We start from the raw sequence: 26,841 nt of genomic DNA, 5'->3' as shown, positions 1-26,841 counted from the left end.
AGAAATATAGAGTTGTAGGTTAATTGGGTGTAATTGGATGGAAAGGGTTTAAAAGGCCAGAATCGGCTTCTATCATGTTGTAAATAAAATTTAAATAAACTATAATTTAAAACTAGCACAAGATGCAACAGTATGGTTACAAGTAGATATATCCCCACCATTTCAAGAAATGTATCCCAGCCTGCTACAGGTGCAAGGATAGAGATTTCTCAAACTCTGGTTGAAATACTAAAATCTTTATTGGTAACAAGCAATGTGCAGATGGCTGAGGACAGTAAACACTGCACCTTTATTCAAGAAAGGCAGTAACAATGGACAGATGAATAAAGACTTCTGAGTATGGTATGGAATTTATTGCAATAAATTTGAAGGGCTGGGATGAATCTACATTTAGAAAAGCAGGTTAATCATGGCTCATCTGGAGACAAGCTGTATTAACAACATGATTTTTAAAAATATTTTATTTTAAAATATTTCCATACATATAATAAATCATTATACAATAAAATAAGCATTCAAACAAAAGAGATTTTCATTCATTACATGATGGTTATAACTACTCCCCTTCCTCCCTCTCCCAATCTCTTAGCCAACCACCCCCCCCCCCAAAACAATCATCAATGCATATAAAGAATTATATATAGTACAAAAAGGAAAAGATAAAGGCATTCCACAACATACTGGAACTCAACAGATTTTATATGATCATTTTTGTTTTAAAGATGAAGGTTGACACAGGACTTAAGAGGCTGAAAGAATATTTCTACATATTTATAACCAAAATTTGTGTGTACAGGCTCCAAATTTGAAAAAAAAATAGGATATTTATTTCTCAAATTTTATGTAATTTTCTTTAAAGGGATACAGCTTTGGATTTCTGTATTCCATCTTTCCATATCTATATACAAATCCGATTTCCAAGTCACTGCAATATATTTCCTTGCTATTGCCAATGCTATTTTAACAAATTTCATTTGATATGTTGACAATTTTAGTTTGGATCTTGTTCCTTCTATGTTTCCCAATAAAAATAAATCTGAGTTTAATGAAAATAGTATACCTGTAACTTGTTCTAAAAAAGTTTTGTAAATTCACTCAGAAAGGTTTTTACCTTGGGACATGACCAAGTTGAATGAAAAAAAGAACCTATCTCTTCACTGCACCTAAAATATTGATCTGATGTATCAGATTTCATTCCCTTCAGTTTCTGTTGCTAAATATAGCTGGGGAGTAGAAAATTATACAGAACTAATCTATATCTTACATTAACAGTGTTTGTTATGTTATCTTGACAAAAAGAGGAATCAATAAATCTTTAAATTCTTTATAGAATTCAAGTGGAAAACCATCTTCTCACAGCACTTTATTACTTTGTAATGAACTAATTGCTTCCTTCACTTCATTGTGTGATATTAACATTTAGTTCTGCTTGTTCTATCGTACTCAATCTAGGTAAATGTTTCCAAGATATCTATTTTATCTCATCTTTTAAAGACCCTGAACTATATAATTTAGAATAACATTTCTTAAACAATTAATTTATTTCTTGAGGTAAAACACAGGATTCTGTTGACACCGTGGTTAAGTAAAAAAACACAAATGCTTGAGAAACTCAACTAAGGCCTCAAGCCTGAAACATTGGTGATGTATCTTTGCCATTGCAACTTAAAGGCCCTGTTTGATCTAGTTTCTCCAGCATTTGTTTCTTGAGGTTTATTATAACATTTAAATCATTTTAATTACATTAATCATTCTTGATACCTGCTCTGCTTTCAACTGCCATGCGAACACTTTATGTGATCTTTCATCTAACTCATAATACACTTGATTAGTTCTTGTAATCACCTTTTCCGTTCTATGTGTTTGCAATGTATTATATTGAAGTTTTTTATTGATAAGTTGTCTACGTTTATTCTCTGAGCTTTTCTTTTGAAGGTATTTTTCTAAAACCATTATTTCTTGTACTAATTGAGCTACTTTTTTCATATTTTTAAAAAATTTTATAAATAAAACATAATTTGGCCTCTCAAATATGCCTTCAAAGCATCCCATATTACAAATTTATCATTCACAGAAATTAAATTGACATCACAAAATAACTGTATCTGAGTTCAAATAAAATCCTTTTTAATAATAATGAATTCAACCTCCATCTATAAACTGATTTCTCTTTATCTGGCAAATGAAAGCAAATGATCAGACAGAATTCTCGCTTTATATTCTGCATCTAATAACCTACCCTGCAATTGTGCTGAAATCAAAAAGAGATCAATTCTAGAATAGGAGTCATGTTTACTTGAATTTAAAAAAAAGTGATCACTTTCTCTGGGATGTATTCTTCTTCAAACATCTATAAAGTTCAAAACTCTCATTAATACTTATGTGGCTTTTGTCACTTTAGTTCTTGACTTTCCTCTCGTAGTTCTGTCTAAAATGGGATCTAAACAAAAATTAAACTAACCAACATGAATGAATATGTATCATAGAGGCCAGCAAGGTTGATATAGAGAGTTCACTAAAGTCACATAGGAAACTAGTCCAAAAAGACTGCAGTCCTTGGGAAGTGGAGCTAGGATCTTTACTGTTTCCATATACACGAACAATTTTGGATGTGATGTAGAAGATATGATCACCAAGTTTGTAGATTACAGCATTGGTGATGCTGTTGAGAGAGAGCAGGGCAGTCTGAAGCTACAGGATAATATTAATTTTCACATTTAAAAAAATTGGGGAGGTACATGGATGGGAGGGGAATGGACTGGGTGCAGGTCAGTGGAACTTGGTAGATTAACTGTTCTACACAGACTAGAAGGGTTATTGGGCCTGCTTTCTGAACTGTAATGTTCTATGGTTCTCTTTGGCTTGGCTTCGCGGACGAAGATTTATGGAGGGAGTAAATGTCCACGTCAGCTGCAGGCTCGATTGTGGCTGACAAGTCCGATGCGGGACAGGCAGACACGGTTGCAGGGGAAAATTGGTTGGTTGGGGTTGGGTGTTGGGTTTTTCCTCCTTTGTCTTTTGTCAGTGAGGCGGGCTCTGCGGTCTTCTTCGAAGGAGGTTGCTGCCTGCCGAACTGTGAGGCACCAAGATGCACGGTTTGAGGCGATATCAGCCCACTGGCGCTGGTCAATGTGGCAGGCACCAAGAGATTTCTTTAGGCAGTCCTTGTACCTCTTCTTTGGTGCACCTCTGTCACGGTGGCCAGTGGAGAGCTCGCCATATAACACGATCTTGGGAAGGCGATGGTCCTCCATTCTGGAGACGTGACCCACCCAGCGCAGCTGGATTGACTTGGTAAATTGGGCAGAGCAATAGTGGATAGGATCTAATCCTGAGAGGACTCACAATGCTAGAAAACACACAAGGAATGGTAAAGCAATAGAGGGTATTAAGGTACAGAAGGATCTTGACAGAGAACTACAAGGACACACAAATATGCAGCCCACACAAGTAAATAAGGTGGTAAGGAAAGGATAGCCTGGGTACAGATTTTAAAAGTAAGCAATTTAGTTGGTACAACTAATAAAAAACATTGGATGGCCACAGCTGGAATACTATATGGAGTTCTAGTCACTACACTACATGTAAGACCTGATTCCACATTAATAGATGCAGATAAGATTCAAATTAGTTAAAATAGAATGCAAACCTGATCACCACGTTTCAATCCAGCTTCAGTAGCTTTGCTTCCAGGCTCTACACTGTCAATGAAGATCCCAAAACCTTTCTCAGTGCCTCCCAAAAGGATAAATGGCAAAGGGGCTTCACGTGACGGCTTCAGTAAAGTTATAAGCCGGCGCTTAGCTTTAGCTGCACAAGCAATGTTCAACAGCCTGAGGTGACCACCCATTTTCTAGAAACACAAAAACATATTGTTAAAGAATTAAATTTGTGATCATAATAACATAAAATAGAAGGAAGTACAGGGCATTTAATTTCCCAGGTTTGCCTTAGTGTTCAATATTATGCTGATCCTGTAGCTCAGGACCACTTAACTTCCTCATCCTTAAGTCTCTTTATTCACTATATATTCAACAACTGAATATTCAGAATGCTCTATTGTTAAAAGACATATGACTGAGAGATTCCTTTAACATTTTCTCAATGAGAGATTCATATAAGGACTTGCTTGTGCACTTTATGGATTTTTTTATCCTCTGTATTGCAGAGTTTGTTTACATTCGTTATCTGTTTACAGTTGACTGTTTGCTTACACATTGACACTGTTTATTTTTTGCACTACCAGTTAGTTTGGTAATTCTGCCTGCTCACAGGAAAAAAAGAATCTCAGGATTGTATGTGATGTCATGTATGTACTCTGACAATAAATATGAAATCTTCAAAACAGCTAAATATCCACTCCAAGATTTTCACCATGAAGGAAACAAGCTCTCAGCATATACTTTGTTATTTCCTCTCAGAATCTGATGTTTCATTAAGACAACCTCCAATTCTTTTAAACTTGATTAAGTTTTTGACAACATTTTATATTACGTCAGAATCTATTGTCATGAATAAGTCATGAAATTCAGTGTTATACAGCAGCGTCATAATGCAAACATTCATTTGTGAGGAGGAACTCAATGTTAAGAATGACCTAAGTGGAATAACTTACCTCCCGTTCCAAGTTGTTTTCAAATTCCTCGAGAAAAGTGGTCATTGCAGAATTTCCTTCAAAATCATTGAAGTGATTGTTTACCCACAATAATACTACCCGTGTTACCTATAAAGTATTTAGAATGGTTGAATCACATTAGATTTGATATGCACAATACATGCTGACAAGTTCCATAAAGAGAATAAAGAATTTGCTTGCAATGCTTGATTGCTTCAATTTATCATTTATCTGTTTTTTAGTTAAACCTTTTAATTTAAACTTTGAGGCAAGCTGCAGTTTAATATACACAAGCAGATAGTTAGCAGAGCAATGAGAATTGAAACAGGTTATTTGATGCCGGATAATACTTATGGTACAAGGAGCAAAACTATTGAGGGTCTTAAATCCTCTCACCTCACTTCAGTTAACGTGAAATATTTTCAAAAAATGTACAAACAATAAAGGATATTAATTTAACCCACAGCTCTCAAGTGAATGATGTACATTACCACAGGTGAAATAACCTGTTACTTGTTAGATGGAATAATAGTTGTACAACATGGCAATTCACAAAATTACTGAAAACTGTTCGAAAATAAATGGCAAAATTAAGTAAAGAAATCAAGTAGCACCCCATAGTAAATAAACCTAAATATACAGAGGAAAGAACATGTGATAAAAATCAAAATCATAATTTTAGATTTCTTCCCTGCCAAACAATTATCTAAGATTTACTATCAATCGATATAATTCCAATTTATGTGGATCAATACTGAATTACACAATGGTAATGACTGGATTCATAACACATTAATATTTGGTGAAAGTTGACATTAGTGAAAAGTTAAATGTTATTGAAAAATTACAATTTCAGAAGTCAAGTTTTTCATTCTTTGACTAACCTTGTCCCTGAGACTTGGGTCATTAAACCACTCCAGCAATTTCTTCCCAATTTCCATTGGGCTTGATAAGAACGTTCTGTAGGTTAAAAGAAAATCTTCTATATATGTTGGGTCCACCACTGAGTGCTCTTCCACCAGATGCATTGTTAACCTCTCAGGTGTCCCCTAGTATAATAAAACCAATTGGGACCATAAATTTTTCATAAAATTAAAACAATAATCATTACATATTTGAGATATGTTTTGAAATCCCTGCTTACCTTTATGACTATATGTCCTTTCCTGGTTCCTGTGCGATCCAACTCTCGATGTTCTTTCACCATAACAATCTCTCCCTCCTCTTCTACTTTCTGCATATTCTTTTCCACCTGATTGAGTATTCTACAATAGTCTTGCTGAGCTATGCACACAAACTGCACAGGAATGTAGAAAATTCATTAGTATTAGGTCAGTGGTTTTTTTCTTTCCACTCACATTCCACTTTAAGTAATCCCTATGCCATCGGTGCTCTGTGATTAGTAAGGAATTGCTTAAGGTGGTATGCGGGTGGGAAGGGAAGGTTGAGAATCACTGTTCTAGACCCAATTGTTACTGAAATATTTTGCTTGAGAAAAATTGTCACTGGCCCATTTCCTTTGGAGTTATAAAACCATGCAAATAACCAGTCAATTAGGTACGATTAAAACATTAGTTTTCAAACTTTTTCTTTCTACCCTCATACCACTTTAAGCAATCCCTTTCTAATCACAGAGCACCGATGGCATAGGGATTACTTAAAGTGGCATGTGAGTGGAAAGGAAAAGGTTGAGAACCACTGTATTAGTAGGTGTTTCACAACTAGAGATAGGATGCCCAATGATTTGCTCAATTAAAAATATCATGACTAAAAATGTCCTTGTCACTCAAAATGTAACTAAAATATTATTCACAAAATTATTTTCATATTCTTACTTTAAAACTGGAAGGAGTTTGTCCAAAAGTGTACAAAAAAAGGAAGATTTTTTTTCTGGAATAATATTTTCATCATATGCATTACAAATCTGATCCATTAACATTTTAGAATTAAAACCCCCTTTTTTTTAAACCATAATGCTCTTAGATATTTAAGTGCCATGTTTCTTTAAACACACTACTGAGGCAGGCAAAGGTTTTATTGCTGAAAGTATCATGAAGTATGTGATTTTAAAAAAAATATGTATATATTCATAAATTAAACATCAACCAGGACTGGCTGAATAAAAAGGAGAAAACTTGTTGATTCAAATTGGAATATTAAACTACCTACATTTGTAATTATAGTTTATAATTAAATAAAGTGTTTTTCAAATATTTAATTATTTTAATGCTCCAAAATGGCAAGGTAGTAAAGTTGCTGTTCCACAGTTCTGACAAGACAGGTTCATTCTGGTACTTTGCTCGTGGACTTTGAACATTCTCCCTAGGACATGGATTCCTGATCATATCCCCAAGACTTTAGAGTTGACAAGTCATATAATCATTTGAACTTTCAACAAATGGCCATGGTAAATCCAAGTTTATTGTAGAATCCAGGGGAAAATGAAGGAAAAATGGGAAAATCAAACACAGCTGTAGTATAACAGTTGCATAAATGGATATTTAATGGCCTGCAAAAATACTAGTTTCTGAAATTTTATGATTTATTAATATGAATTTGAATGTATAATAAAATATAAAACTGGAACATGACAATTATTTACTCCTTCAACATATTATTATTCATGATGTTGATGAGGCAGGTTTATTGTTATACACATTAGCACAATGTACAATGCTTGCTGCAGCTACATGGGGATATAATTACATAAATAAACAATAAGCATGAATTAAATTACCATGTGAGAAAAGAAATGATAATAAATATTAAAGGGTAAACGTATTTCACAGGTGCAGTTCGTGGGGAAAAAAAATTGAGAATAATGCAGATAGATTTTTGGTGGTCCTAGAATACTGGAGTAGTAAGGGAACGCTGGGAAAACAACAGAAAAGCCACACTTCAGGGTTCTATTCCTTCTGCCTGAGGATAGCATCGAGAAATGAATTTGACCATCTTGATGGATATCTTTTATGATATTGATGCTTTCCTAAGCCAGTAACTTAAGCAGATGGCTCCAATGGATGGGAAGTAAGTGCCTTTGATGGATGTGGCAAGGTTTGCAATCGTCTGCATTCTTGGGTACTCAGGTTTCCATACCAGGCCGTGATCCAACCAGTCAGTATACTTTCCACATATACCTGTAGAAGTTTTCAGTGGAATGCCAAATCTCCTCACACTTACAAACATTTAAAAAGTGTTCCTTCTTCGTGGTTCCTGCGACTTGGTTGAGACAAACCACTTCCACGTCTTTGACTTAGAATTAACAGGTCACTGCAGCAGACACTGAAATGATACCTTCCATGTTACACTGAGCACATTTATATTAAATATCAAAACTTTTCCTTTTATAGTAATTACAGAACATAAAACTCCAGTGGGTTTTTAAAAATAAAATGTATTCAGGACAAAGATAAACTTCATTACCTGGCAGTCATCAGCCTTAGTTTTCATTACTCCCTTCATGTATTCTTTCTCTAGAGTTGGAGAGACACCAAAGCTGTTGCCCATGCACAGGATTTCCAGCCTTCCATCAAGGTAAGTGACCTCAACTGAGCCATTTAAAATTACTGACCATGAATCAAGCTGGAAAACAAATAAAAACATCCAAATGCAATTCTGTTCAATGATACTCTACAAGCAAGATTACCACTTTGGGATACTTCAAACTACATATTAAAGTGATGCTTCAATGCTTTGGTGGGGTGCAATGGGCAGGAGCCTGGTGAGGATGGAAATACTGTGAAACTGGGAAGAACAGCTATTTATTTTATACTTAAAAAAATAAAGGTGCTTTTTTTTTTTAAATCAAAGTAGCACAAAATTTGCAAAGCATTGACCTGGAAGAGAAACTGGATTTTAATTTTTCTTCTATTGAAAAGAGACAGTGTAGTGTTCTACAAATCCATAGAATGCACTTGTGCCACTTGGGAAAAACAGCATAACAATTTATGGGAAGGGAGGGAGTAGTTTTCAAAGGCAGTAGTTTCTGGATTTCTTATCAGTGTCTATAAGGGTGGAAAGATGGTGCAAATAAATATATGGCTGAAGAAATTGTGACTGAAGAAATTGTGTCAGAAGAAAGGTTTATAATTCTCAGGGCAGATTCTTCAGATATATACGAGATAATGGGTTACATTAAGACAGGGCAAGGATTAGGGTATATGAGAACAGGTTTGCTAATGCTTATGGATAGGGTTTAAAAGTAGCTAGGCAATGTAAAGAGACTCTTGCAGCATTTCAAAGCGTAAAGTCAATCAGATGTTATAATTAACGAATTAGTAATTAGTAATTGAAACAAATTTTTCAGATACATGTTTGATTTTTATTTGTCAATGCATATTTGCCAACTATCCATTGTACATGAAGTACTTTTGAGATCCTAACAAATGGGAAAAAATTTTGTTTAGTTTTATACAATCTTTAATGGTAGTGCCAATGAAAGGAATGCTTAAAGCAAAATATTGGGGACAACACAGTTAGCATAGCAACATCTTTACAGGTAGAGCGATCAGGACCAAGGTTCGAATCCCACACTGTCTGTAAAGAGTTTGTATGTTCTCCCTGTATCTGCATGGTTTTCCTTGGGGGCTCCAGTTTCCTCCCACCATTCTAAACATACCAGGTGTGTAGGTTAATTGGGTGTAAATTGGATTGCATGGACTCGTGGGCCGAAATGGCCTGTTACCATCCTGTATGTCTAAATTTTTTAAAATTTAAATTAAATTTAGATTAAATTTAAATTTAAAAAATATTAAAATCCACCATGTTCTTTTCAGCAACTGCTTCAGATCTATCAAAGGGAATCAAGAAATATGTCCATCTTGAGTGAAAATTAAATATTAAAAAAACTACAGTATTCATGTACTCAAAGATCATTGTTAAAACAATCAGTCTCAGTGCAACATTCTCACTTTTGAGACAAGAAAATGAGGGAGAGAAGGACAGAAATAAGACACACAAATAGAAAATAATTAAAACAACATTTGTAAGAGAAGTACACCTTTCATCGCAGCTGATATGAAATACAAAACAACATCCACAAAACTGTCATTACATTAAGGCTGCAGGGGTGTAAAAGGGATTAAAAATTAATTCAAAACACCTGAGAGACAACTGTTATGAGCACTGCTGGCAAGAGAAATCACTAATGCTAACTCCCACTGCCTTTGAGAAGGTGATGATGAGTCCCTTTCTTGTACCTCTATAGTTCCTTCGTACTTTTTCATATGAATTGCAGTTAGATGTGCAGCTCATGTCACCAGCATTACAGTTCACATATTTTCCCGTTCCATAGCCATTCCTGCATTGTGTTTGCCCATGTTTTCCAAAATTAGGTGAAATTATCAAATTGGCTGAAAACTGGCTTCCCTGATTAAAGAAATATCAGCAGGACACTGAGGTGGAATCATCCATTCAGAATTCTAGTCAGAAGAGGCTTACTGGGCTTCAGTCTTAAGTATGGCACACACAAGCTGGATTATGCTATCACTGGAGTTTGTTTTTCCCTAAATCACTTAATTGCCCATGGACTGAAGACAGATGGCTATGAGATTGCTTGGCCGTGTCTATTGCAGAACCATCATATTGACATTTTATTTGCATGGCTGATGCTCCTCTTAGCATGCCTGTCTGTACCCCTCATTGAATCACTTTTGATTCCTCTGGTTTGACTGCATACTGGGCCAGAAGATTACAGATTTTAGTGGAATATAGTTCTACCACTGTGTTTTGAGTTGCCAGACCTGTCTAAATATAGCACTTGACATAAACGCTGGTGATGAAAAAAATTAATCAGCTTCATGGGGAAGTGACATAGAAAGAATTACTAGACCTTAGAGTGATTTTAAGGCAAATAAGAATTTTTAAACTACAACATTTTCAAGCTTGGCTCATTTAGGTGAATGATGGGCAAATGAGACAATGCAAGTTTGGATAAGAATTTCACAATTTTGGATAAATTCAAGTTCATCTAAACCAGCGCATGTTAATTTTATTTCTATTTATTTATACATATTTTGAGCTTTATTGGAAAAGTCAGCAATTATTGCCTGATACTAATTACCCTCGATAAGGTGGTGATGGTAGTGGTGTGAACCACTGTAATTCTTCGAATTAACCTACCCTCTTAATGCTATTAAGCAGGGGATTCATACTCATCGATGATGGAAGGACTGCAATATATTTCCAAGTCACCATGTAATGCATCTAGGAGGAGAACCTGCAGAGGCAGAGTTCCCAAGGGCTCATTGCTATAGTACTCCCTGGTAGTAGAGGTTAAAGTTTAGGAGATGCTGTTAATATAGCATAGTCAAATGAATGCAGGTCTTGTAATTTTGTAGATGGTACATATAACAGTTATAATATAGTAGCCATGGGAGGAATGAATGTTTAGGCCTGTGGATCAGGTTTAAATCAAGAGAACTGTTTTGTCATGGATTCTGTTGGGCTTCTTTCTCATCAATATTTACTCCCTTTCCTGACTTGTGCTTTTTGGACATTTAAAAGTCTCTCGAACATTAGTTATTCCAAGATACAGCCTCTTTAGCCATGGCTTTAAGTGGGTGATCCAGTTGGATTTCTGGTCAGTGAGAAACCTCAGGATGTTTATAATGCAGGAATCATCAATGGTAATATGACTGCATATAAAAGTAGTCAGACTCTCATAGTCTCCATACCATCCATGATAGTTGCCATTTCTCATCCCATGAATGAATATTGGCTGGTTCTTGCTGCATGCAGACAAGAACTGCTTCATTTGCTGAAAAATTACAAATGAAATGAAACATTTGTTCCTTCAATGAACAACTGCTGAACTTATGATGAAAGGAAGTTCATTGATGAAGCAAGTGAACATGGTTTGCCCCTAGATACTACCTTGAGAAATTTCTTTAGTAATATCAACAAGGACAACTCTCTTTCTTATTGCACAAGTTGTAACTCAAAATGTTGAACTGTTTTGCAGATACACTGTCCAGTTTCACCTGAATTTGTTAATATTGCACTTGTCAAATTTAACTTTGACATCAGGAGTAGTCGCTTTCACCTCTAGGTGAAGGGATCGATCATCAAAGTGCTGCTTGTGAAACCGAAACTAGGCATTAGTGAGTAAATGCTTGTGTGAGCATTCAGTGATTTTCCTGAAAATGTACAATTCCAGAGTCTCTGACATGTTCCAGCATATTCTATTCTTTCCAGATGTGAACGATGTAGTAATAGATTCATGACTGAAACTCCTCACCATTGAGTTTTAGAACCTCAGTTATCTCTTCTTGAGGCATGGGAGCTGATTCTTTCCCATGAGAAAGTGGAACTTCCAATCCAGCAAAGCATTATTTGTGGTTACATAGTAGTAATTCAACCACACTCACTGCCATCAGATTTTTTTTTAATCCTAGGAAGAAGCAATCAAGTCCTGAAGATTTTGTACTTTTTTGCACATTGACTGTTCTGATGTTATTTCTTCTACTAAACTAGAATTTCTTTCATTCAACAGGTTCTCTCATTTGCACAAGGCTCCTGCCTAAACATAAACAAATGGATGGGGAGGGAGGCTGGATAATGAATTTGAACAAAAAGTCAGGTTTGAAGCATTTAGTCATAGAATTGTGAATTGTTAATTAATTTGTGATATCTTAACTGTTCATTGTCCCAAGGTCTTATTAAAACTGTACCCAAAAACATGTTATAGTTTTAGTCTTGTTTAAGGAGGAATCAGAAGGTTCGATTTTATCTATTATATTAATTCCTCAGATACACTGAGGCTGACAAACACTGAATGAGGAACCATCATTAGATTTTTAGAAGAATGACAGATGACCTTAAAACACAGATTTTCAATGGGTTTAACAAGGTCAAAGCTGAGGATAATACCCTCATGAGGAAAAAAACAGAACCAAATTTCAGAATAAATGCTGGCCTATACATGACAGTGATGAGGAGGAATTTCTTCTCAGGTAGGGTTGCAAATTCTTGAGAATTCTCTACCACAAGGAGCTGAAAACATTTAAAATTAAAACATTTTTGTCAACAGGGTAAATACGAAAGGTTAAATCATGTGTTACAAATTTGTCCTTCAAGAATGAAACCAGAAGAGTTGATGGGGAAACCTGTAGATATGGTGTGCTTGTGGCGGCGCACATCCTCATGGTGAACGGGCCCCGCTTGTATCGCCACATGGCGGGGAAGCCATGGGGAAATGGTGTCGTCAGAGGTTTCTCTCTGACTCCAGCATCCCTTCCAGTGTGCGCCCTGGGGAGCGATTATGAGGTCACAATGCACCAGGTGACTGAGCTCATGCTGCCCTTATAGGGACGTGCTGAATTTGAATAAAAAGTCGTTAACAACCCTCAATGTGGTGGCTGTGTTTCTTCCATTGCTCACACCGCCACATGCTCAAATTTCTAAATGGCATTTGACATAATACTAAAACTGAGGTGGATAAAAATTTGACAGACCAAGCAATAATGGGGAAATGACAGAAGAGGAGTTGAGGACAGCAAAAATCAGCCATGATGGCCTATGACCGCTCTTATTTTCTTCCATTATTGTATTATGGATTATGGGGTATGGCAAGAAAGTGATGTCAAGGCCAAAGACAGATCAATCACTGTCTAAAAGAAGGGCAGAGCAGACATGTGAAGTCAATTTCAATTATTTATTTTGATCTAATTTTCCACTCTTGATTAACTAATTTTAATTTGCCTTTCAGGTTTGTTACTTTTCCTGTCAGTTTGAACAATATTGCTTTCTCAGATTGGGCATTTTTCAAATGCTATGAAATTCTTCCCACACCATTCATTATCCTGTGGACTCAATTTCTCTCTAGTCCAATAACTGACCTTATTCTCTCAGCATTGAAAGAACCTGACATTGCACTCTTGGCATCTCTCTTTTCTAACTCTCCACTCTCAAACTCTACTGATCCAGTATCAACAATCTGCTCTATACTTTTCTTTCAGCACGCTGTTCTTCAATGTCCTTTTCGTACAGGCCCCACTTTTCAATATCTACTCATCCTTTTACTACAGCACAATTATGGCCTCATCATTTACTAATTCTCTGCACTTTGCCTTGAACTTCATTTACTCTCTGTCACCCACCATGTCTTTTTCCAGTTCTCTGAACTTAGATTAATCTTTAAACAACTTCATTATAAAGTCTGTTAAGTACAGTACTCTCCGGACACTGCCTTTTTTTTGATGCTCTGTTCATGGCCTCATTTTTTTTTAAACTGTCTACTCATCCTTTACTAAATCTCGATTTTAGCCGTCTTTCCTAATGCAGCATTCTTGTTAAATTTCCTGTCCTTGGTTTATCCAATTCAAATGTTCATTCATCTTTATGTAACTACATACTACATCCCAATTTTGTGCTCATTATTTCCTCCTTTTATCTTTTTGCTTGGCAGCCTTTCTGGATTGATGATAATTTGTTTCTACTCCATTCTGTGGGTTCTGAGATGGTTAATGAGGCCAATGTGGAAACTTTCTTCATGTGTGAGGCAGGAGACAGGTGATAGAGCGAGTAGGTAGGTAATCTGGAAGGTGCTCCTTATGAAGGACCCTCAAGTGCACATGATGCATGGATGTTCGGTTTCCAATACTATCAGAAATACTCCTCTACTTTGAGCAATTATAAGCAGGGCATTCCTAGAATTAGTGGGAATATTGCACTTCTTCAAGGAAGCTTCACCACACCCCTTAAAATATTTCCTTAATCTACTCCTGGTAAAGTCTTTAGGAATCTGACAACAGCATGTGAAAGGTGTGTCTTGCCCACACAAAGCCAGCAATGTGCAATAAGAGTATCAATGCTGGGGATGTTGGCCTGGGAGAGGATGTCAATATTGATTCACTTGTCATTTCTGCCAACTTGGAGGATTTTGCAGAGTCAGCATTGGTGACATTTTTTTCCAATGCTTTGAGATGCCTGTTGCAAGTGCTCCTTGTCTCAGAAGCATAAAGGAGGGTAAGTATCATGGTTTCCCTTTGCTCCTGAGCTCTTGATCTTCAAATAGACATTTCTTCTCACACTCTCCACAATGAACCTCAGGTTTTTTTTTTAAATCCTCAAATGCTGGTATCACCCTTTCCTAACCACATGTACCACTAAACTGAGACTACCTGCAAATTGGAGGAACAACATCTTTTATTCTATCCCTGCAGTCTCCAACCAGACGGCATTAACAACGTCTTCTCCCTGTTCCCATGTCTCTCTTTCCCTATCCCTCTGTCTCCTTTCCACCAGCTCCCCATCCTTCCCGGATTGAGAGTTACCCTCTGCCCTCTAGCCCTGTCACTTTTCAGCTTTTTTTACTCTTCTATCCACCCATTACCTCCCCATTACTTTTTTCAGTTTTTTTTTATTCCTGATAAAGGGCCCAGGTCTAAAACAATGGCTACCTTTGACTTCCAATGGATGTTGCTTGGCCTACTAAATTTCTCCAGCACATTTGTGTGTTATATTTTACCAAGATACATCCAACTCCAGCAATGATCCATTCTAATACTATGTTCCTGGTTCCCTCCCATTCTATTTCATTGTTCACAGCATTGTTGATTTGAGACTATGTACTTGAGTAAATGGCTTGCCAACTGTCCATACAGTCTCATCCACTAACAGCTTGCCTCTGTCAACCTTGCTGTATTGTAAGTACTTGTCATTTGGTTTGTCCTTTTCTAAACACTCACTCTGACCTTCATCATCTGTCCATCTGCGCATAACTATGTCATCTTTAGACTTTTAACATTCAACTCTCAGAATCAACCTCTTCTAATCCTCCATTCTTCACTTCATCCTTCTTTAAAATCTTTGTTCTTCATAATCTTGGGCTTGTGCTTTTTTTTTTAAAAAAACTCCATGTTAGTATCATCTTTTATCACTCACTCTTTGTCCCATCTTATTCTAAATCTCTGCTTCTCAGCTTTGCCCTTTTCTGATGCTCTGCTCATGGCTTCATCTATCCGTGACACTCTATTCTCAGCCTCTTCCTATAAAATATCATACTTTATTTTGTAAACTAAAATGGAATAACATCCAAATAAGTCAACCCGTCATTTACAGCAAGATTATACTTTTACCCCCTCCATAAATCTTCGTCCGCGAAGCCAAGCCAAAGAAAGATACTTTTCAAAATAATTAACAATCCAATCACAAGCTCTAAATTCAATAAATAACAACATATACCTTGGGGTGATTTTCTTTTACATTCAAAGGAATGGAGGCAAGAGAAAGTTTGAAATTTCAACATACTTTTGATTAATCAAGTGGCATACATTTAATTAATATGCATTGGACTTTACATTGCAAAATGAAATAAATATATAATTTAAAGCACAGCATTACAACCTTTCTATTTCTTAAAATAAAAATTCAGCAAATTGATTTGAAAATACACACCTCTTCACCATCATTGAGTACTATGGTGCCTGCCCGCTCTACCACTGCAAACACCATCACAGCACAAAGTTCTCTTCTGACTGACATTGTCATGTTGGCAAAAGCTGGGAGCTGATGCATGAATTCCAATAATTGTTCTGCATGAAAAACAAAAGCACCAATTTATAATTCTGGATACAAGAGGACTCAGCAGCCATCTGGCATGCCAATTGAACCCTTAACAATCCTTCAAATTTTCAGCTCATACGTTGTCATCTCATGGATGTCTTTACAGGATAGATTCAGTTTCATGGAGACCACAAATAATATTTTGATTTGAAAACTATATGTTTGAATTAATAAAATCATATTTCTTTTGCAATGTTTCTGAAAGTAAAACCATGACAATTGTGTGTTTTAGTTCTATTTGTTGCAAATAGAAGAAGGCCCTCAACTGAACAGTAAAACAAAACAGTATTACTCCTGAGGACATTGTTCATAAGCATCAGTGGCATGGATAAAAAAACAGACATTATTAACTCAAGAATCTTGATTTCATAAATGTGGCTGATCTTACAACCCCTACTCCTCCATTTTCCTCAGAATTGCTCCCATGGACACACCCACACCCATGCTTACCTAGACTGGATACAGAAGACTAGTTATGTCTGTCCAAAGCATCCAGGATTTCAATAATCTGCCCTCAATAACAAAAGTTCCTCTGGCTTTGTTGGTAAAGCTTCTTCTCCAAAATGGCCCTAAAAGTTTTGACAGTCCCACCCTCAGTCTTCCCAGCTTCAAAAGTGACAATGGATGCTTCATAGTTATTATTTAATAATATTTGAAATTGAGATACAAACATAACATAAATTAACACCTAAACCTTACCAATGTAAAAAAAAAACAAAAATTAATTTAAAGCATTGTCCCAGTGAAATTAATTGGGACATGGATCTCACACCAAAAGCTACGAGACCATTTTCCAGTGGAATACCAAGAAATCTCCGAGATTTGACTCTATCACTGGATGCCAGGTGGAATCCATCACCTCAGTGAATTGGTAGATTTAGACTTCCAAATTTGGTACAAGTTTTTTACATGCATGTTACATTGGCATTCGTGATAGAGATCACTACGTGGAAAAGTAATTCTAGAAATCTGCTTTGATGCAATAATGTAAAGCAATAGTGTGGATTCAAAGTGGGGGAAAAAAAACCCAGAAATCCTCCCTTCTAAGGGAATCTATGGAACCTATCGAACCTAGATACTGCAAGCCAATTGACTTCTTTGCCACTATACTTCAATTCAGATCAACCTTTTAATTTTTAATTTAGAGATGTGCATTGCATATTAACAAGACCTTTCTGTCCATGAGCCGCTCCACCCAAATACACCCAAGTGACCAATTAACTCTGTATGTCTTTGGAATATGGGCCAAAACCAGAGCACCTCGAGGAAACCCACACTGATATGGAAAGACAGTACAAACTCCTTACAATCAGCACCGGATTTGAACCTGGGTCGATGGTGCTGAAAAACACAGGCAACAAAAAAAAAATCCAGAAGATATTTTGAAAAGGTGCAATTTTTCTAATGATAAATTTCTGATGTCACAGGATTAACTACAAGAAGGTACAATTAGCTCCTGATAGCCACTTGGGAGATCAAACTGGCATTATCAGGTATAAAGGCAGTCTTTTGGAGTACCAAATGATACAATTTCACAAATTCATCATTACCTTCAGTCTTAAATATTTCAGAAAATGTATTTTTTTTTCTCAACTTTACACCAACTAGTCCATTTCTCACCCACACACCTATGTCATCATCTGTCCTATCTATAGGATCTTTCTCCAGGCAATCTCTCACAATGTCCCGGCTCATCAATGGATCTGATGTTCTTTCAATATCTTCTTCATCGTCATCATCTTCAGAATCGACTGCAGTTTCTGGCAGACCACTTAGATCCATTTCCCCGGCCTCACTCTCTGTTGCCTTTCAAATCGAGAAAAAAAAATGTTCACACTTTTATTACCAGTTCTACACAGGAAGCCCACCAAGATTTCATTTAATATCTCAGCCTAGATTTTTTTTGCGAAACACCATACCTTGTTCCTTTCCTACTTTTTAAATGCATTTTCTTTTTAAACCCAGAAAATGCCCTGGCAAATCTCTTCTGTATGCTTTCTTAAGTCTCCAGTCGATACCACCTTATCTACTTTGTCCCTACTTTCAAGATTCTAAGGACCTGAATCCACAAATCTCTCTGAACATTAATTTTTTTTTAATATAAAGAGTATGGCTGTTAATTCTTGCATTGGACCTCACAAACTGCAATACGTTGCATTTGTCTGGATAAAGTCCATCTGCCATTTCTCGATCTAGCATCCAAAATTTGTATTAATTATTCCTTGTAAGAAGCAGTTACACATGCATTTTCTGATATAATTTGGCATGTCATAAGAATTGTTTTATTTTTGAAAGAGGGTATACCAATGAGATTCTCAGTGGAGTAGCCTCTTAATTAAATACGTGATAAGATATGAAGTGTTGGATATGTTCTTGCACAAATTTTGCCATTTTATATTTGGGTAAGAACAAATAATGCAAGCCAAAGACTACCAAATGCTGCCTGAACAATAAAGTTAAAAGGCATACAAAAGGCGAGACAAGATAGGGCCTAATATTCCACTGCGGAAATGTTAATTAGAAGAAACAATGTTATTCTTTATTGCCATATTATTGAATGCAACAGACATCTAAATTTGAGACTAAACTCCAAATGCACTTGTTAGAATGTTCTTCTTGAATACGATGACTGGGTATGTTTCAAGGGTAGGTCAAAGCTGTGGACCAATATCATTCAACAAAGTGGTTAAAGATTTTTTTTCTAAACTGACAAAACTGCATAAAATTAGATGTATCTAATCTTAATTCAATATCACTTAATTCAACCTAATTTAATTTTTATTCTTTCTGAGTACATAATCTTACATGCATTTTCATTCACATTAATTTACTATATTTTATTAAGTAAAATAATTCTAAATGGCAGCAGATAACACAGGTACATATCTATATTTTCCCCCATACTTTGGAGTCATTGAGATACAGGTACCTAATCTTTTATCAGGAGTTCCAAAAACTGGCACTTTTTTTTTGGTAGATGATATCTGCTCATCAAAGATGGAGTTTGGCATCAAACATGACCCAAGCTCAACTCCCATGTATCCCATCGGATTCCACTACCTTATATGTGCCTCCAAATTGTCTATACTGATACTCGTCCAGCATTGCGGCACTTTCAATTGGCCCAGCAGCAGCACAATGGCTGTTGTCGCTACCCATTATCCCCCATGCAGCTGAAACCGCTGTACCAGCTTCAGCGCAGGGGAACCGAGAGGTTGGCTGTCCTCCTGGCACAGGGGGGCGGGGAGGAAGAAAGAGAAACAACAGTGCGACTCAGTCAGGTGAGGGGGAGATACAGCAGCGTGACTTAGGTGGATGAGGGGGGAAGAGATGGCAGCGTGACTCAGGCAGGTGAGAGGGAGAGATGGCAGCGTGACTCAGGTTGGTGAGGGGGAAAGATGGCAGCATGACTTGGGTGGGTGAGGAGAGAGAGGTGGAGCATGATTCGGGCAGGGAGAGAAATGGCAGCGTGACTCGGGCAGGCAAGGGGGGAGAGAGACAGCAGCGAGACTCGGGCAAGCAAGGGGGAGAGAGACAGCAGCGTGACTTGGGCAGGCAAGGGGGAGAGAGACGGCAGCATGACTCGGGCAGGCAAGGGGGAGAGAGATGGCAGCATGACTCAGGCAGGCAAGGGGGTAGAGAGACGGCAGCATGACTCGGGCGGGCGAGTGGGGGAGAAAGACGGCAGTGCAATTTGGGTGTGCGAGGGGAAGCATGACCTAGGCGGCCAAGGGAGTGAGGGAGGGAGAGAGGGTGGCAGCAGTGTGACTCGAACGGGGGAGCAGGGGAGAGAGAGAGACAGCAGCGTGACTCAGACAGGCAATGGGGAGAGAGATGGCAGCACAACTTGGGCGGGCGAGTGGGGGGACAGATGGCAGCGCGACTCAAGCGGGTGAAGGGAGGAGAGGGAGACAGCGATGCGGGAGGGTGCGAAGAAAGCAGTGCGACTCGGGCGGACTTAAATGGACAGAAATCAAAATGATTCAGAAATCCAGAAGATTTCGAACTCTGCTCATAGGATACATCTGATGAGAGATTATATTTTGACACATATGATGGAAATAATAAATATTTTTGAAAGACATTCAAAGATTTTTCTTGAAATTACAGTGAAAAACTTCAGCATGAGTTTAGCTAATGTCAAAGGAAATGTTTTAATGCCAGACACGTCACACCTCTGAATATACTTAATAGATAAAGCCTTAACATTGTTTTATCTCAAACTGGAAAGGCTGGTTATATGCACATCTTGCAATGTTAAATTTTATTGAATTTGTACAATCGTCCTTGTATTCTATTGGTAACTATGATAGATAAGCCTAGGGAGGTGCCTCACCCCCTAAGTATGGGGTGATTCATAGTGCCTGTAGTCTCTTTGACTTTCAGATATTTAGCTTAAGGCTCTTTCATCTATTTTGGTGAAGGAGTCAACATTGATTTGAATTTGCACATTGTAAGTTAAAGATTGACCTTGTTTCTGTGCAATGAAAAATGAAAGTTAAAGTTTTTCACTTGTCTTGTTAGTAGTGTAATGAGGAAGATTGAAATGAGGTAAATCATAAAAATCTGTAGACACCATGGTTGAAATAAAAACACAAAATGCTGGAGAAGCTCAGCAGGTCCAAGAGTGTCCTTTAAGTAGCAAAGAAAAAGATACAATAACTGACGTTTCAAGCTTTAGCCCTTCAGCAAGCAACCGAACAAAAGAGTAGGAGGAGGGAAGGGGGTTGCAAAGGCAGGAGATGATAGGTGGAGAGAGGAGGGAGGGAACAGAAGCAACTCATGAGAATGGGGGGCGGGGGGGAGGAATGGTAGAGCTTTGTGGGTGAAAGAACTAGAAGGACAGGAAAGGGGGAAGGAGAAAGAAAAGGCAAGCAGGTTTAATGGAAAGCAGTAAAGTCAATGTTCATGCCATGTGGCTGGAGGGTGCCCAGTCGGGAAAAAAGGTGTTGTTCCTTCAATTTGTGGGTGGGACAGTACATAATGGACAGACATGTGAGTGTGGGAGTGTGACCCAGAAATGAAACTGTTGGCCACTGGGAGGTCGCTGTGGTTGTGAACGGAACAGAGGTGCTGAGCGAAGTGATCTCCCAGTCTGTGACTGGTCCCTCTGATGTAGAGAATACCACAAAGGGTGCACCAGATAGAATAAATAAGTCCTCTGGAAGTACATGAAGTGTTGCTTCACGTGAAAGGCCTGTTTGGGGGCGCAGACTGTGGAGAGGGAGGAGGTGTAGGCATAAGTGTTGCACCTCCTGCAGGGACAAGGGAAGGTTCCAGCATGCGGTGGGTGGGAAGGGATGAGGGCATGAGGGAATCGTGGAGGGAGTGATCCCTGCAGAAGGCAAAGAGGGGAGGAGAGGGAAAAATGTGTCTGGTGATGAGATCCTGTAGTAAGTGCCCGAAATTTCGGCAGATGATGCGTTGGATGCGGAGGCTAGTGGGGTGGTAGGTGAGGATGAGGGGGATCCTATGTTTGTGTCTGGGGGAAGAGGGGGCCAGGGCAGTTGAATGAGAAATATAGGAGATGCAGATGAGGACTAAGTTGATAGTGGTGGAAAGGAAGCCACGTTTGTGGAAAAAGGCAGACATTTCAGAAGTTCTGAACTGGAAGACCTCATCTTGAGAACAGAAGTGGTGAAGACAGAGAAGTTGTGAGAAGAGGATGGAATCCTTGCAGGGGGAAGTGTGTGAGAAAGTGCAGTCCAGGTAGTTGTGGGAGTTGAAGGGTTTAGAGTATGTCAGTGGAAAGTTTGTCTCCCAAGATGGAAGGGGAGAGTGTTATTGGAGATGGAACAGGTGAGTTTGAGATTGGGGTGGAAGTTGGACGCGAAGTAGATGAAGCTGACAAGCTCATCGCAGGTATATGAAGCAGCCCCAAAGTAATCATCTATTTGCCGAAGGAAGAGTGTGTGTGGGGGGGGGGGGGGGGGGGGGTGGAATCTTATCTGTGTAGGCTTGCAGCATGGATTGCTCCACAAAGCATACAGACAGGTGTTGCTAGACCCATACGGGGACCCATGGCTACTCCTTTGATTTGGAAGAAGTAGGATGAATTGAAGGAGGCTATTTAGAGGGAGGACAAGAATGAGATGAGAATTGTCGCTGCATCATCAGTCTTTACTACTATTACATCAGTAGTGGATCCATTAGTGATGATTGTGGATTACATGTTATCATACGCTTTGAGAAAGTTGTGATGGGTTATATTAAATATTAATAGTCTTTAAAAGAGATAGATTGTGGGGGTTTAGTGTGTAGGTCACTTCACAAACAGAAACAATTCACAAAAGTGATTGCATTTAAAGTGCAAGAACTTTGCTGAAAGTGAGACACTGAGTGCCTTTGCAAAAACATTAAAAGTAGTTTGGAAGGAATTTTAAAAAGCAGGTGCAAATAAACAGTCTAGGCTCAAAGTGCTGATAAGATCTTTCAAGGATTGGGTTATCCCTGCAAGAAGTTATGGTTTTTACAAGCAGAGAGAGAGAAAAAAAAATCAAACAGGATTATTTCTCTGCTGGGTGGGTGGGGGGGGGGGTGGGGGGGGGGTGGGGGGTGGGTGGTGGAGAGAGAGAGAGTTCAGCAGCAGTAGCTGCAACTGGAACATCACAAGCTCCCGAGTTCTGAGTTCAGCCTGTTGAAAAAAAACCTTGCAGTCCTTACAAGAGGAAATGGCTGGCTAGTGTTTCTCCAAAAATAAGGGAAACAAGAGGAACTCTGTGGTGACCTGGAAGAAAAGGTTATCCTTTGGAAAACCCATGATGGGGCAAGTTTCTTCAGCAAGACACTGAAGCGGAACAAATCTCTCTCTGAAACTAACAAGAACCTTCCTGAGTGGTAACCATTTTAAGCATCACTTGGTGAAAATTCATAAATGTTAAATTCTGTGTAGGAGTTACCTGGTGCTGGTGAATTTAGAGGAGTGAGAAGTGAGATTGGACTGTGAAGCAAAGAACTTTCCTGAACATACATACACATGCGCTTAGAATTAAGGGGGTTAAGTTAAATTAATAAATAGTAATAAGTTAAAGTTTGATTCTGTTTTTTTATGTTTAAAGAAAATTAAAAACAACTTTTGTATAAGTATCCATTTGGCTTGGTGAATTTCTATTGCTGCTGGGTTTTGGGGTCCTCTGCACTCATAACAAAGTGGACAGCACCCAAGGGTAGAAATGGTTAGCCTATATTTCTGGTCATGGTGATGGTCATGTCACGGGCAGCAACCTCCTTTGAAGAAGACCGCAGAGCCCACCTCACTGTCAAAAGACAAAGGAGGAAAAACCCAACACCCAACCCCAACCAACCAATTTTCCCTTGCAACCGCTGCAACCGTGTCTGCCTGTCCTGCATCGGACTTGTCAGCCACAAACGAGCCTGCAGCTGACGTGGACTTTACCCCTCCATAAATCTTCGTCCGCGAAGGCAAGCCAAAGAAAGAAGATTTCTGGTCAGGACTCTTTATCAAGATGAAAGGGAAGGAGACAATATTACATTTTTAAAGGAGGAAAGAAGTTGGGGAGGGGGCCAGTTTTGATAGAATATGTGAGAGGTGAATAGACTGGTAGAGGGAGAGCCCACTAGAAAAGTTAGAGAGAGGAGAAAAAATTGTTACGGAAGGAGGCAAAGAATAGATGAATATAATGGAACAAGATAGGGGTATTGGTTATCTAAAGATATTCAGTTTATGTTGATAGGTTTCAGACTGTTCAGGAAGAATATGATGTGTTGTCATTTAAGTTTATGTTGACTGACAATGGAAGAGACCAAGAACAGACATGTAGTAGGAATGGTTGGGTAGTTAAAATGGTTGGCTACAGGAAGCTCAAGTTTAGACCCACAAAGTGTAAGTGTTCAGAAAAGCAGTCACCAAATCTGCGTTTGGTCTCACCGATGTGGAGGCGGCAACTTTGTGAATATCAAATGCAGTAGTTAGGTATGACGGTGTGTATACAAAGCTGTGCCTCTGCAGGAAGGTATGTTTAAGGCTCTGGATAGAGGTGAGGGAGAAGAATTAGATACAAGTTATGCACTTATTGAAGTTAAAGCAGGGAGTGCCTCAGGGAATGGAAGGATGGCTGGGGAAGGAAGAGTGAAGAAGGCAGTCCTGGACAGACTTATCAGGACTGCAAGGCTGGGAAATAGCTTCTTCCTGTATGCTGTGAGATTGAACAGTATCCTGTAACCAAGTAAACCATCTCAAAATATATGTATTTTCAAGTTGTATCTTTATATACATATGCGATTATTATGTGCTGTGCATTGTGTGGGCAACATAGACTGGAGAAATACTGTCTTGTCTGGTGGTATATGTGCAATCAGAAGATAATAAACTTGAACTTATCCCTGCAAAAAGTAGGGGGAGTGAAGAGGGGAAAATATGGCTGGAAGTGGAATCACTGGTGGAAGTGTCGGAGGAGTTATAATCTATATGTGGCTATTGTCTTCTCAAAGCCTCTGCTTCCTACAAGGATCATCTTGGGTGTTTATGACAGGGGTCTGCAACCCGCGGATCCGGAGCTGCTTTCATCCCTCTGCCGTGGTTCCCTGTGGCTTTGAAAAAATAATATGAATACAGTAAATGGCTATTTAATTTAAATTATTTTTTTATTTAGTTAGTTTTATCAATGTAATAATTATTATTTTGGAGATTAAGGTGATCTTGTAACATTAAAATAAAATGTGTTGTAATATTTTGTCAATCAAAATTTGCATCACAGCACTGTAGTAAATACTACTGTATACGTCACCTGTCACTACCCGGCAAGTGACTTGTTTTGAACTTCCGACCCCTGATAAGCTAACCATGGATAAATCCAAAAAAAGAAGTTTCTGATGAAAACAGAACATTTAATGCTTCATGGACAGATTCATTTGCTTTCACTGCTGACAATATTGGTTTACCTGTATGTTTAATATGTGGTGAGAAATTAGCAAACAGCAAAAAAAATCAAATGTCGAAAGACATTTCCAGAATAAACACACAGCTTTTGCTGAAAAATACCCATCTGGAGATTAAAGAAAAAGAGCAGTTTCAGAACTGCTGTGGAAAGCTGATCAGAGTAAAAATACTTTGAAGAAGTGGATGAAATCTACAAATTCAATTACTTCTGCTAGTTTTGTGGCAGCTCAGGAGATAGCCAGGCACGGGAAGCCGTTCTCAGATGGGGAATATATATAAAAGAATCATTTATCAAGATATCTAAACATCTATTCTTGGACTTCAAAAACAAGAGTGAAATTGCTCAGAAAATCAGAGATATACCACTTTCTGCAAAGACTGTCAAGGACAGGACCATAAAAATGGCAGCAAATATCACCAGTCAACTAATTAGGGACATTAATTTGGCTCCAGCATACTCAATCGCCTGTGGTGAATCAAAAGATGTAAGCGATATTCAGCAAATAGCGCTATTATGCAGATATATGAACTCTGTTGGACCACAGGAAGAAATCATTGAGTTGATAGCACTTAAAGGCCAAACATGGGGGGAGGACATCTGTGAGGCTGTGTTAGATTGTTTATAAAGACCAAAGAAATAAACGCCACTCACTTGGTGTCAGTGGCTACTGATGGGGCTCCAAGTATGACTGGAGCACAGAAGGGGTTTGTAACTTTACTTCAGAAGTCGCTAGATAGAAAACTACTGACGTTTCACTGCATTCTGCATCAAGAGGCATTGTGCGCTCAAATGTTTCCTCTGGAATGCACAGAAGTGATGAATTAAACCACTGACAGATCCGTTCATTATTGGAAGATGTTGAAAGCACATGCTCTGATCTCCTGCTGCACAACAAAGTCTGGTGGATATACAAAGGGGAGGGGCTGAAGCGGTTTGCTGCGTGTCTGGGGCTTGTAAAAACTTTCCTGGAAAGCAAAGGGATCACCTTCTGGAGCTAAAACAGAGTGGCTGGAAAAGCTGCACTCCATGGTGGATATGACAGTGCACCTTAACATGCTGAACAAAAGTCTTCAGGGGAAAGGAGGCACAGCCCTGCAGATGCTGGAGGAGGTTTTAGCACTTGAGCGCAAGATGACACTGTTTGCTAGAGATGTACAGAGAGGTAAGCTGTCTCACTTCCCCTCTTTGAGGGAGTTCGAAGAAGCACACAATCAGATCAATTACAAGCATTTACAGGGTGCAATCATTGCAATGTAAACTGCGTTTGAGGAAAGATTCTGTTAGTTCAGAGAGGAAAAACACTTGGTCCTTCCCTGTCACTCCCCTAAACATCGATTTATCCCTGTTGAATATTACTGCATTTACAGATGAAAGTCAACCCAATCTGGAGATCGAACTGGCCGATATGGCTGACAAAGACTTATGGATGTCTAAGTCCAGAACCTTGACAGCTGATCTTGAAGATGCTGCTCGCCAGAAGGCCATTCTTGCTCAGAAGCACAAATGGAGTGAAATTGAAAACCTCCTTAAACCAGACAAACTTGTGTTCGAAACATGGAATTCAATTCCCGACACTAATAAGAACATGAAAAAAATGCACATTCGGACCCCTGTGGATCTTTGGATCCATATACTTATGCGAGAAGGTTTTCTCCAGCGTGAACTACATAAAAAGCAAACACTGCTCGCGCCTCACGGAGGACAGTATGGAATCCTGCGTGAAGATCAAAGTGACGACTTACAGCCCTGATATTGATCAGC

General features: G+C 38.5%; 1 protein-coding gene across 9 annotated transcripts in view; it reads right to left on the bottom strand.

Moving 5' to 3' along the window:
- rapgef2b (Rap guanine nucleotide exchange factor 2b) overlaps nt 1-26,841 on the bottom strand; it is a 370,696-nt gene that overhangs the window by 93,552 nt on the left and 250,303 nt on the right. For 8 of the 9 annotated variants that reach the window (XR_011354029.1, XM_069926253.1, XM_069926247.1 and 5 more), the window contains 7 exons: nt 17,809-17,986; nt 16,013-16,149; nt 8,039-8,197; nt 5,760-5,912; nt 5,500-5,664; nt 4,616-4,723; nt 3,650-3,853 (listed from right to left, as the gene is read on the bottom strand). Coding sequence is in view for 8 of the 9 variants with exons in the window: in XM_069926253.1 (XP_069782354.1) it covers nt 3,650-3,853; nt 4,616-4,723; nt 5,500-5,664; nt 5,760-5,912; nt 8,039-8,197; nt 16,013-16,149; nt 17,809-17,986 (1,104 nt within the window). In the remaining variant the exon portion in view is untranslated. Of the gene's footprint in view, nt 1-3,649; nt 3,854-4,615; nt 4,724-5,499; nt 5,665-5,759; nt 5,913-8,038; nt 8,198-12,720; nt 12,827-16,012; nt 16,150-17,808; nt 17,987-26,841 lie in introns of those variants that run through there. The other variant, XM_069926254.1, reaches the window with a different exon arrangement.

The sequence above is a fragment of the Narcine bancroftii genome, chromosome 3 (genome assembly GCF_036971445.1).
Source record: "Narcine bancroftii isolate sNarBan1 chromosome 3, sNarBan1.hap1, whole genome shotgun sequence".
Classification (NCBI taxonomy): Eukaryota; Metazoa; Chordata; class Chondrichthyes; order Torpediniformes; family Narcinidae; genus Narcine; species Narcine bancroftii.
The sequence above is the reverse complement of the archived record's forward strand: the minus strand, read 5'-3'. Positions and strand labels throughout refer to the sequence as shown.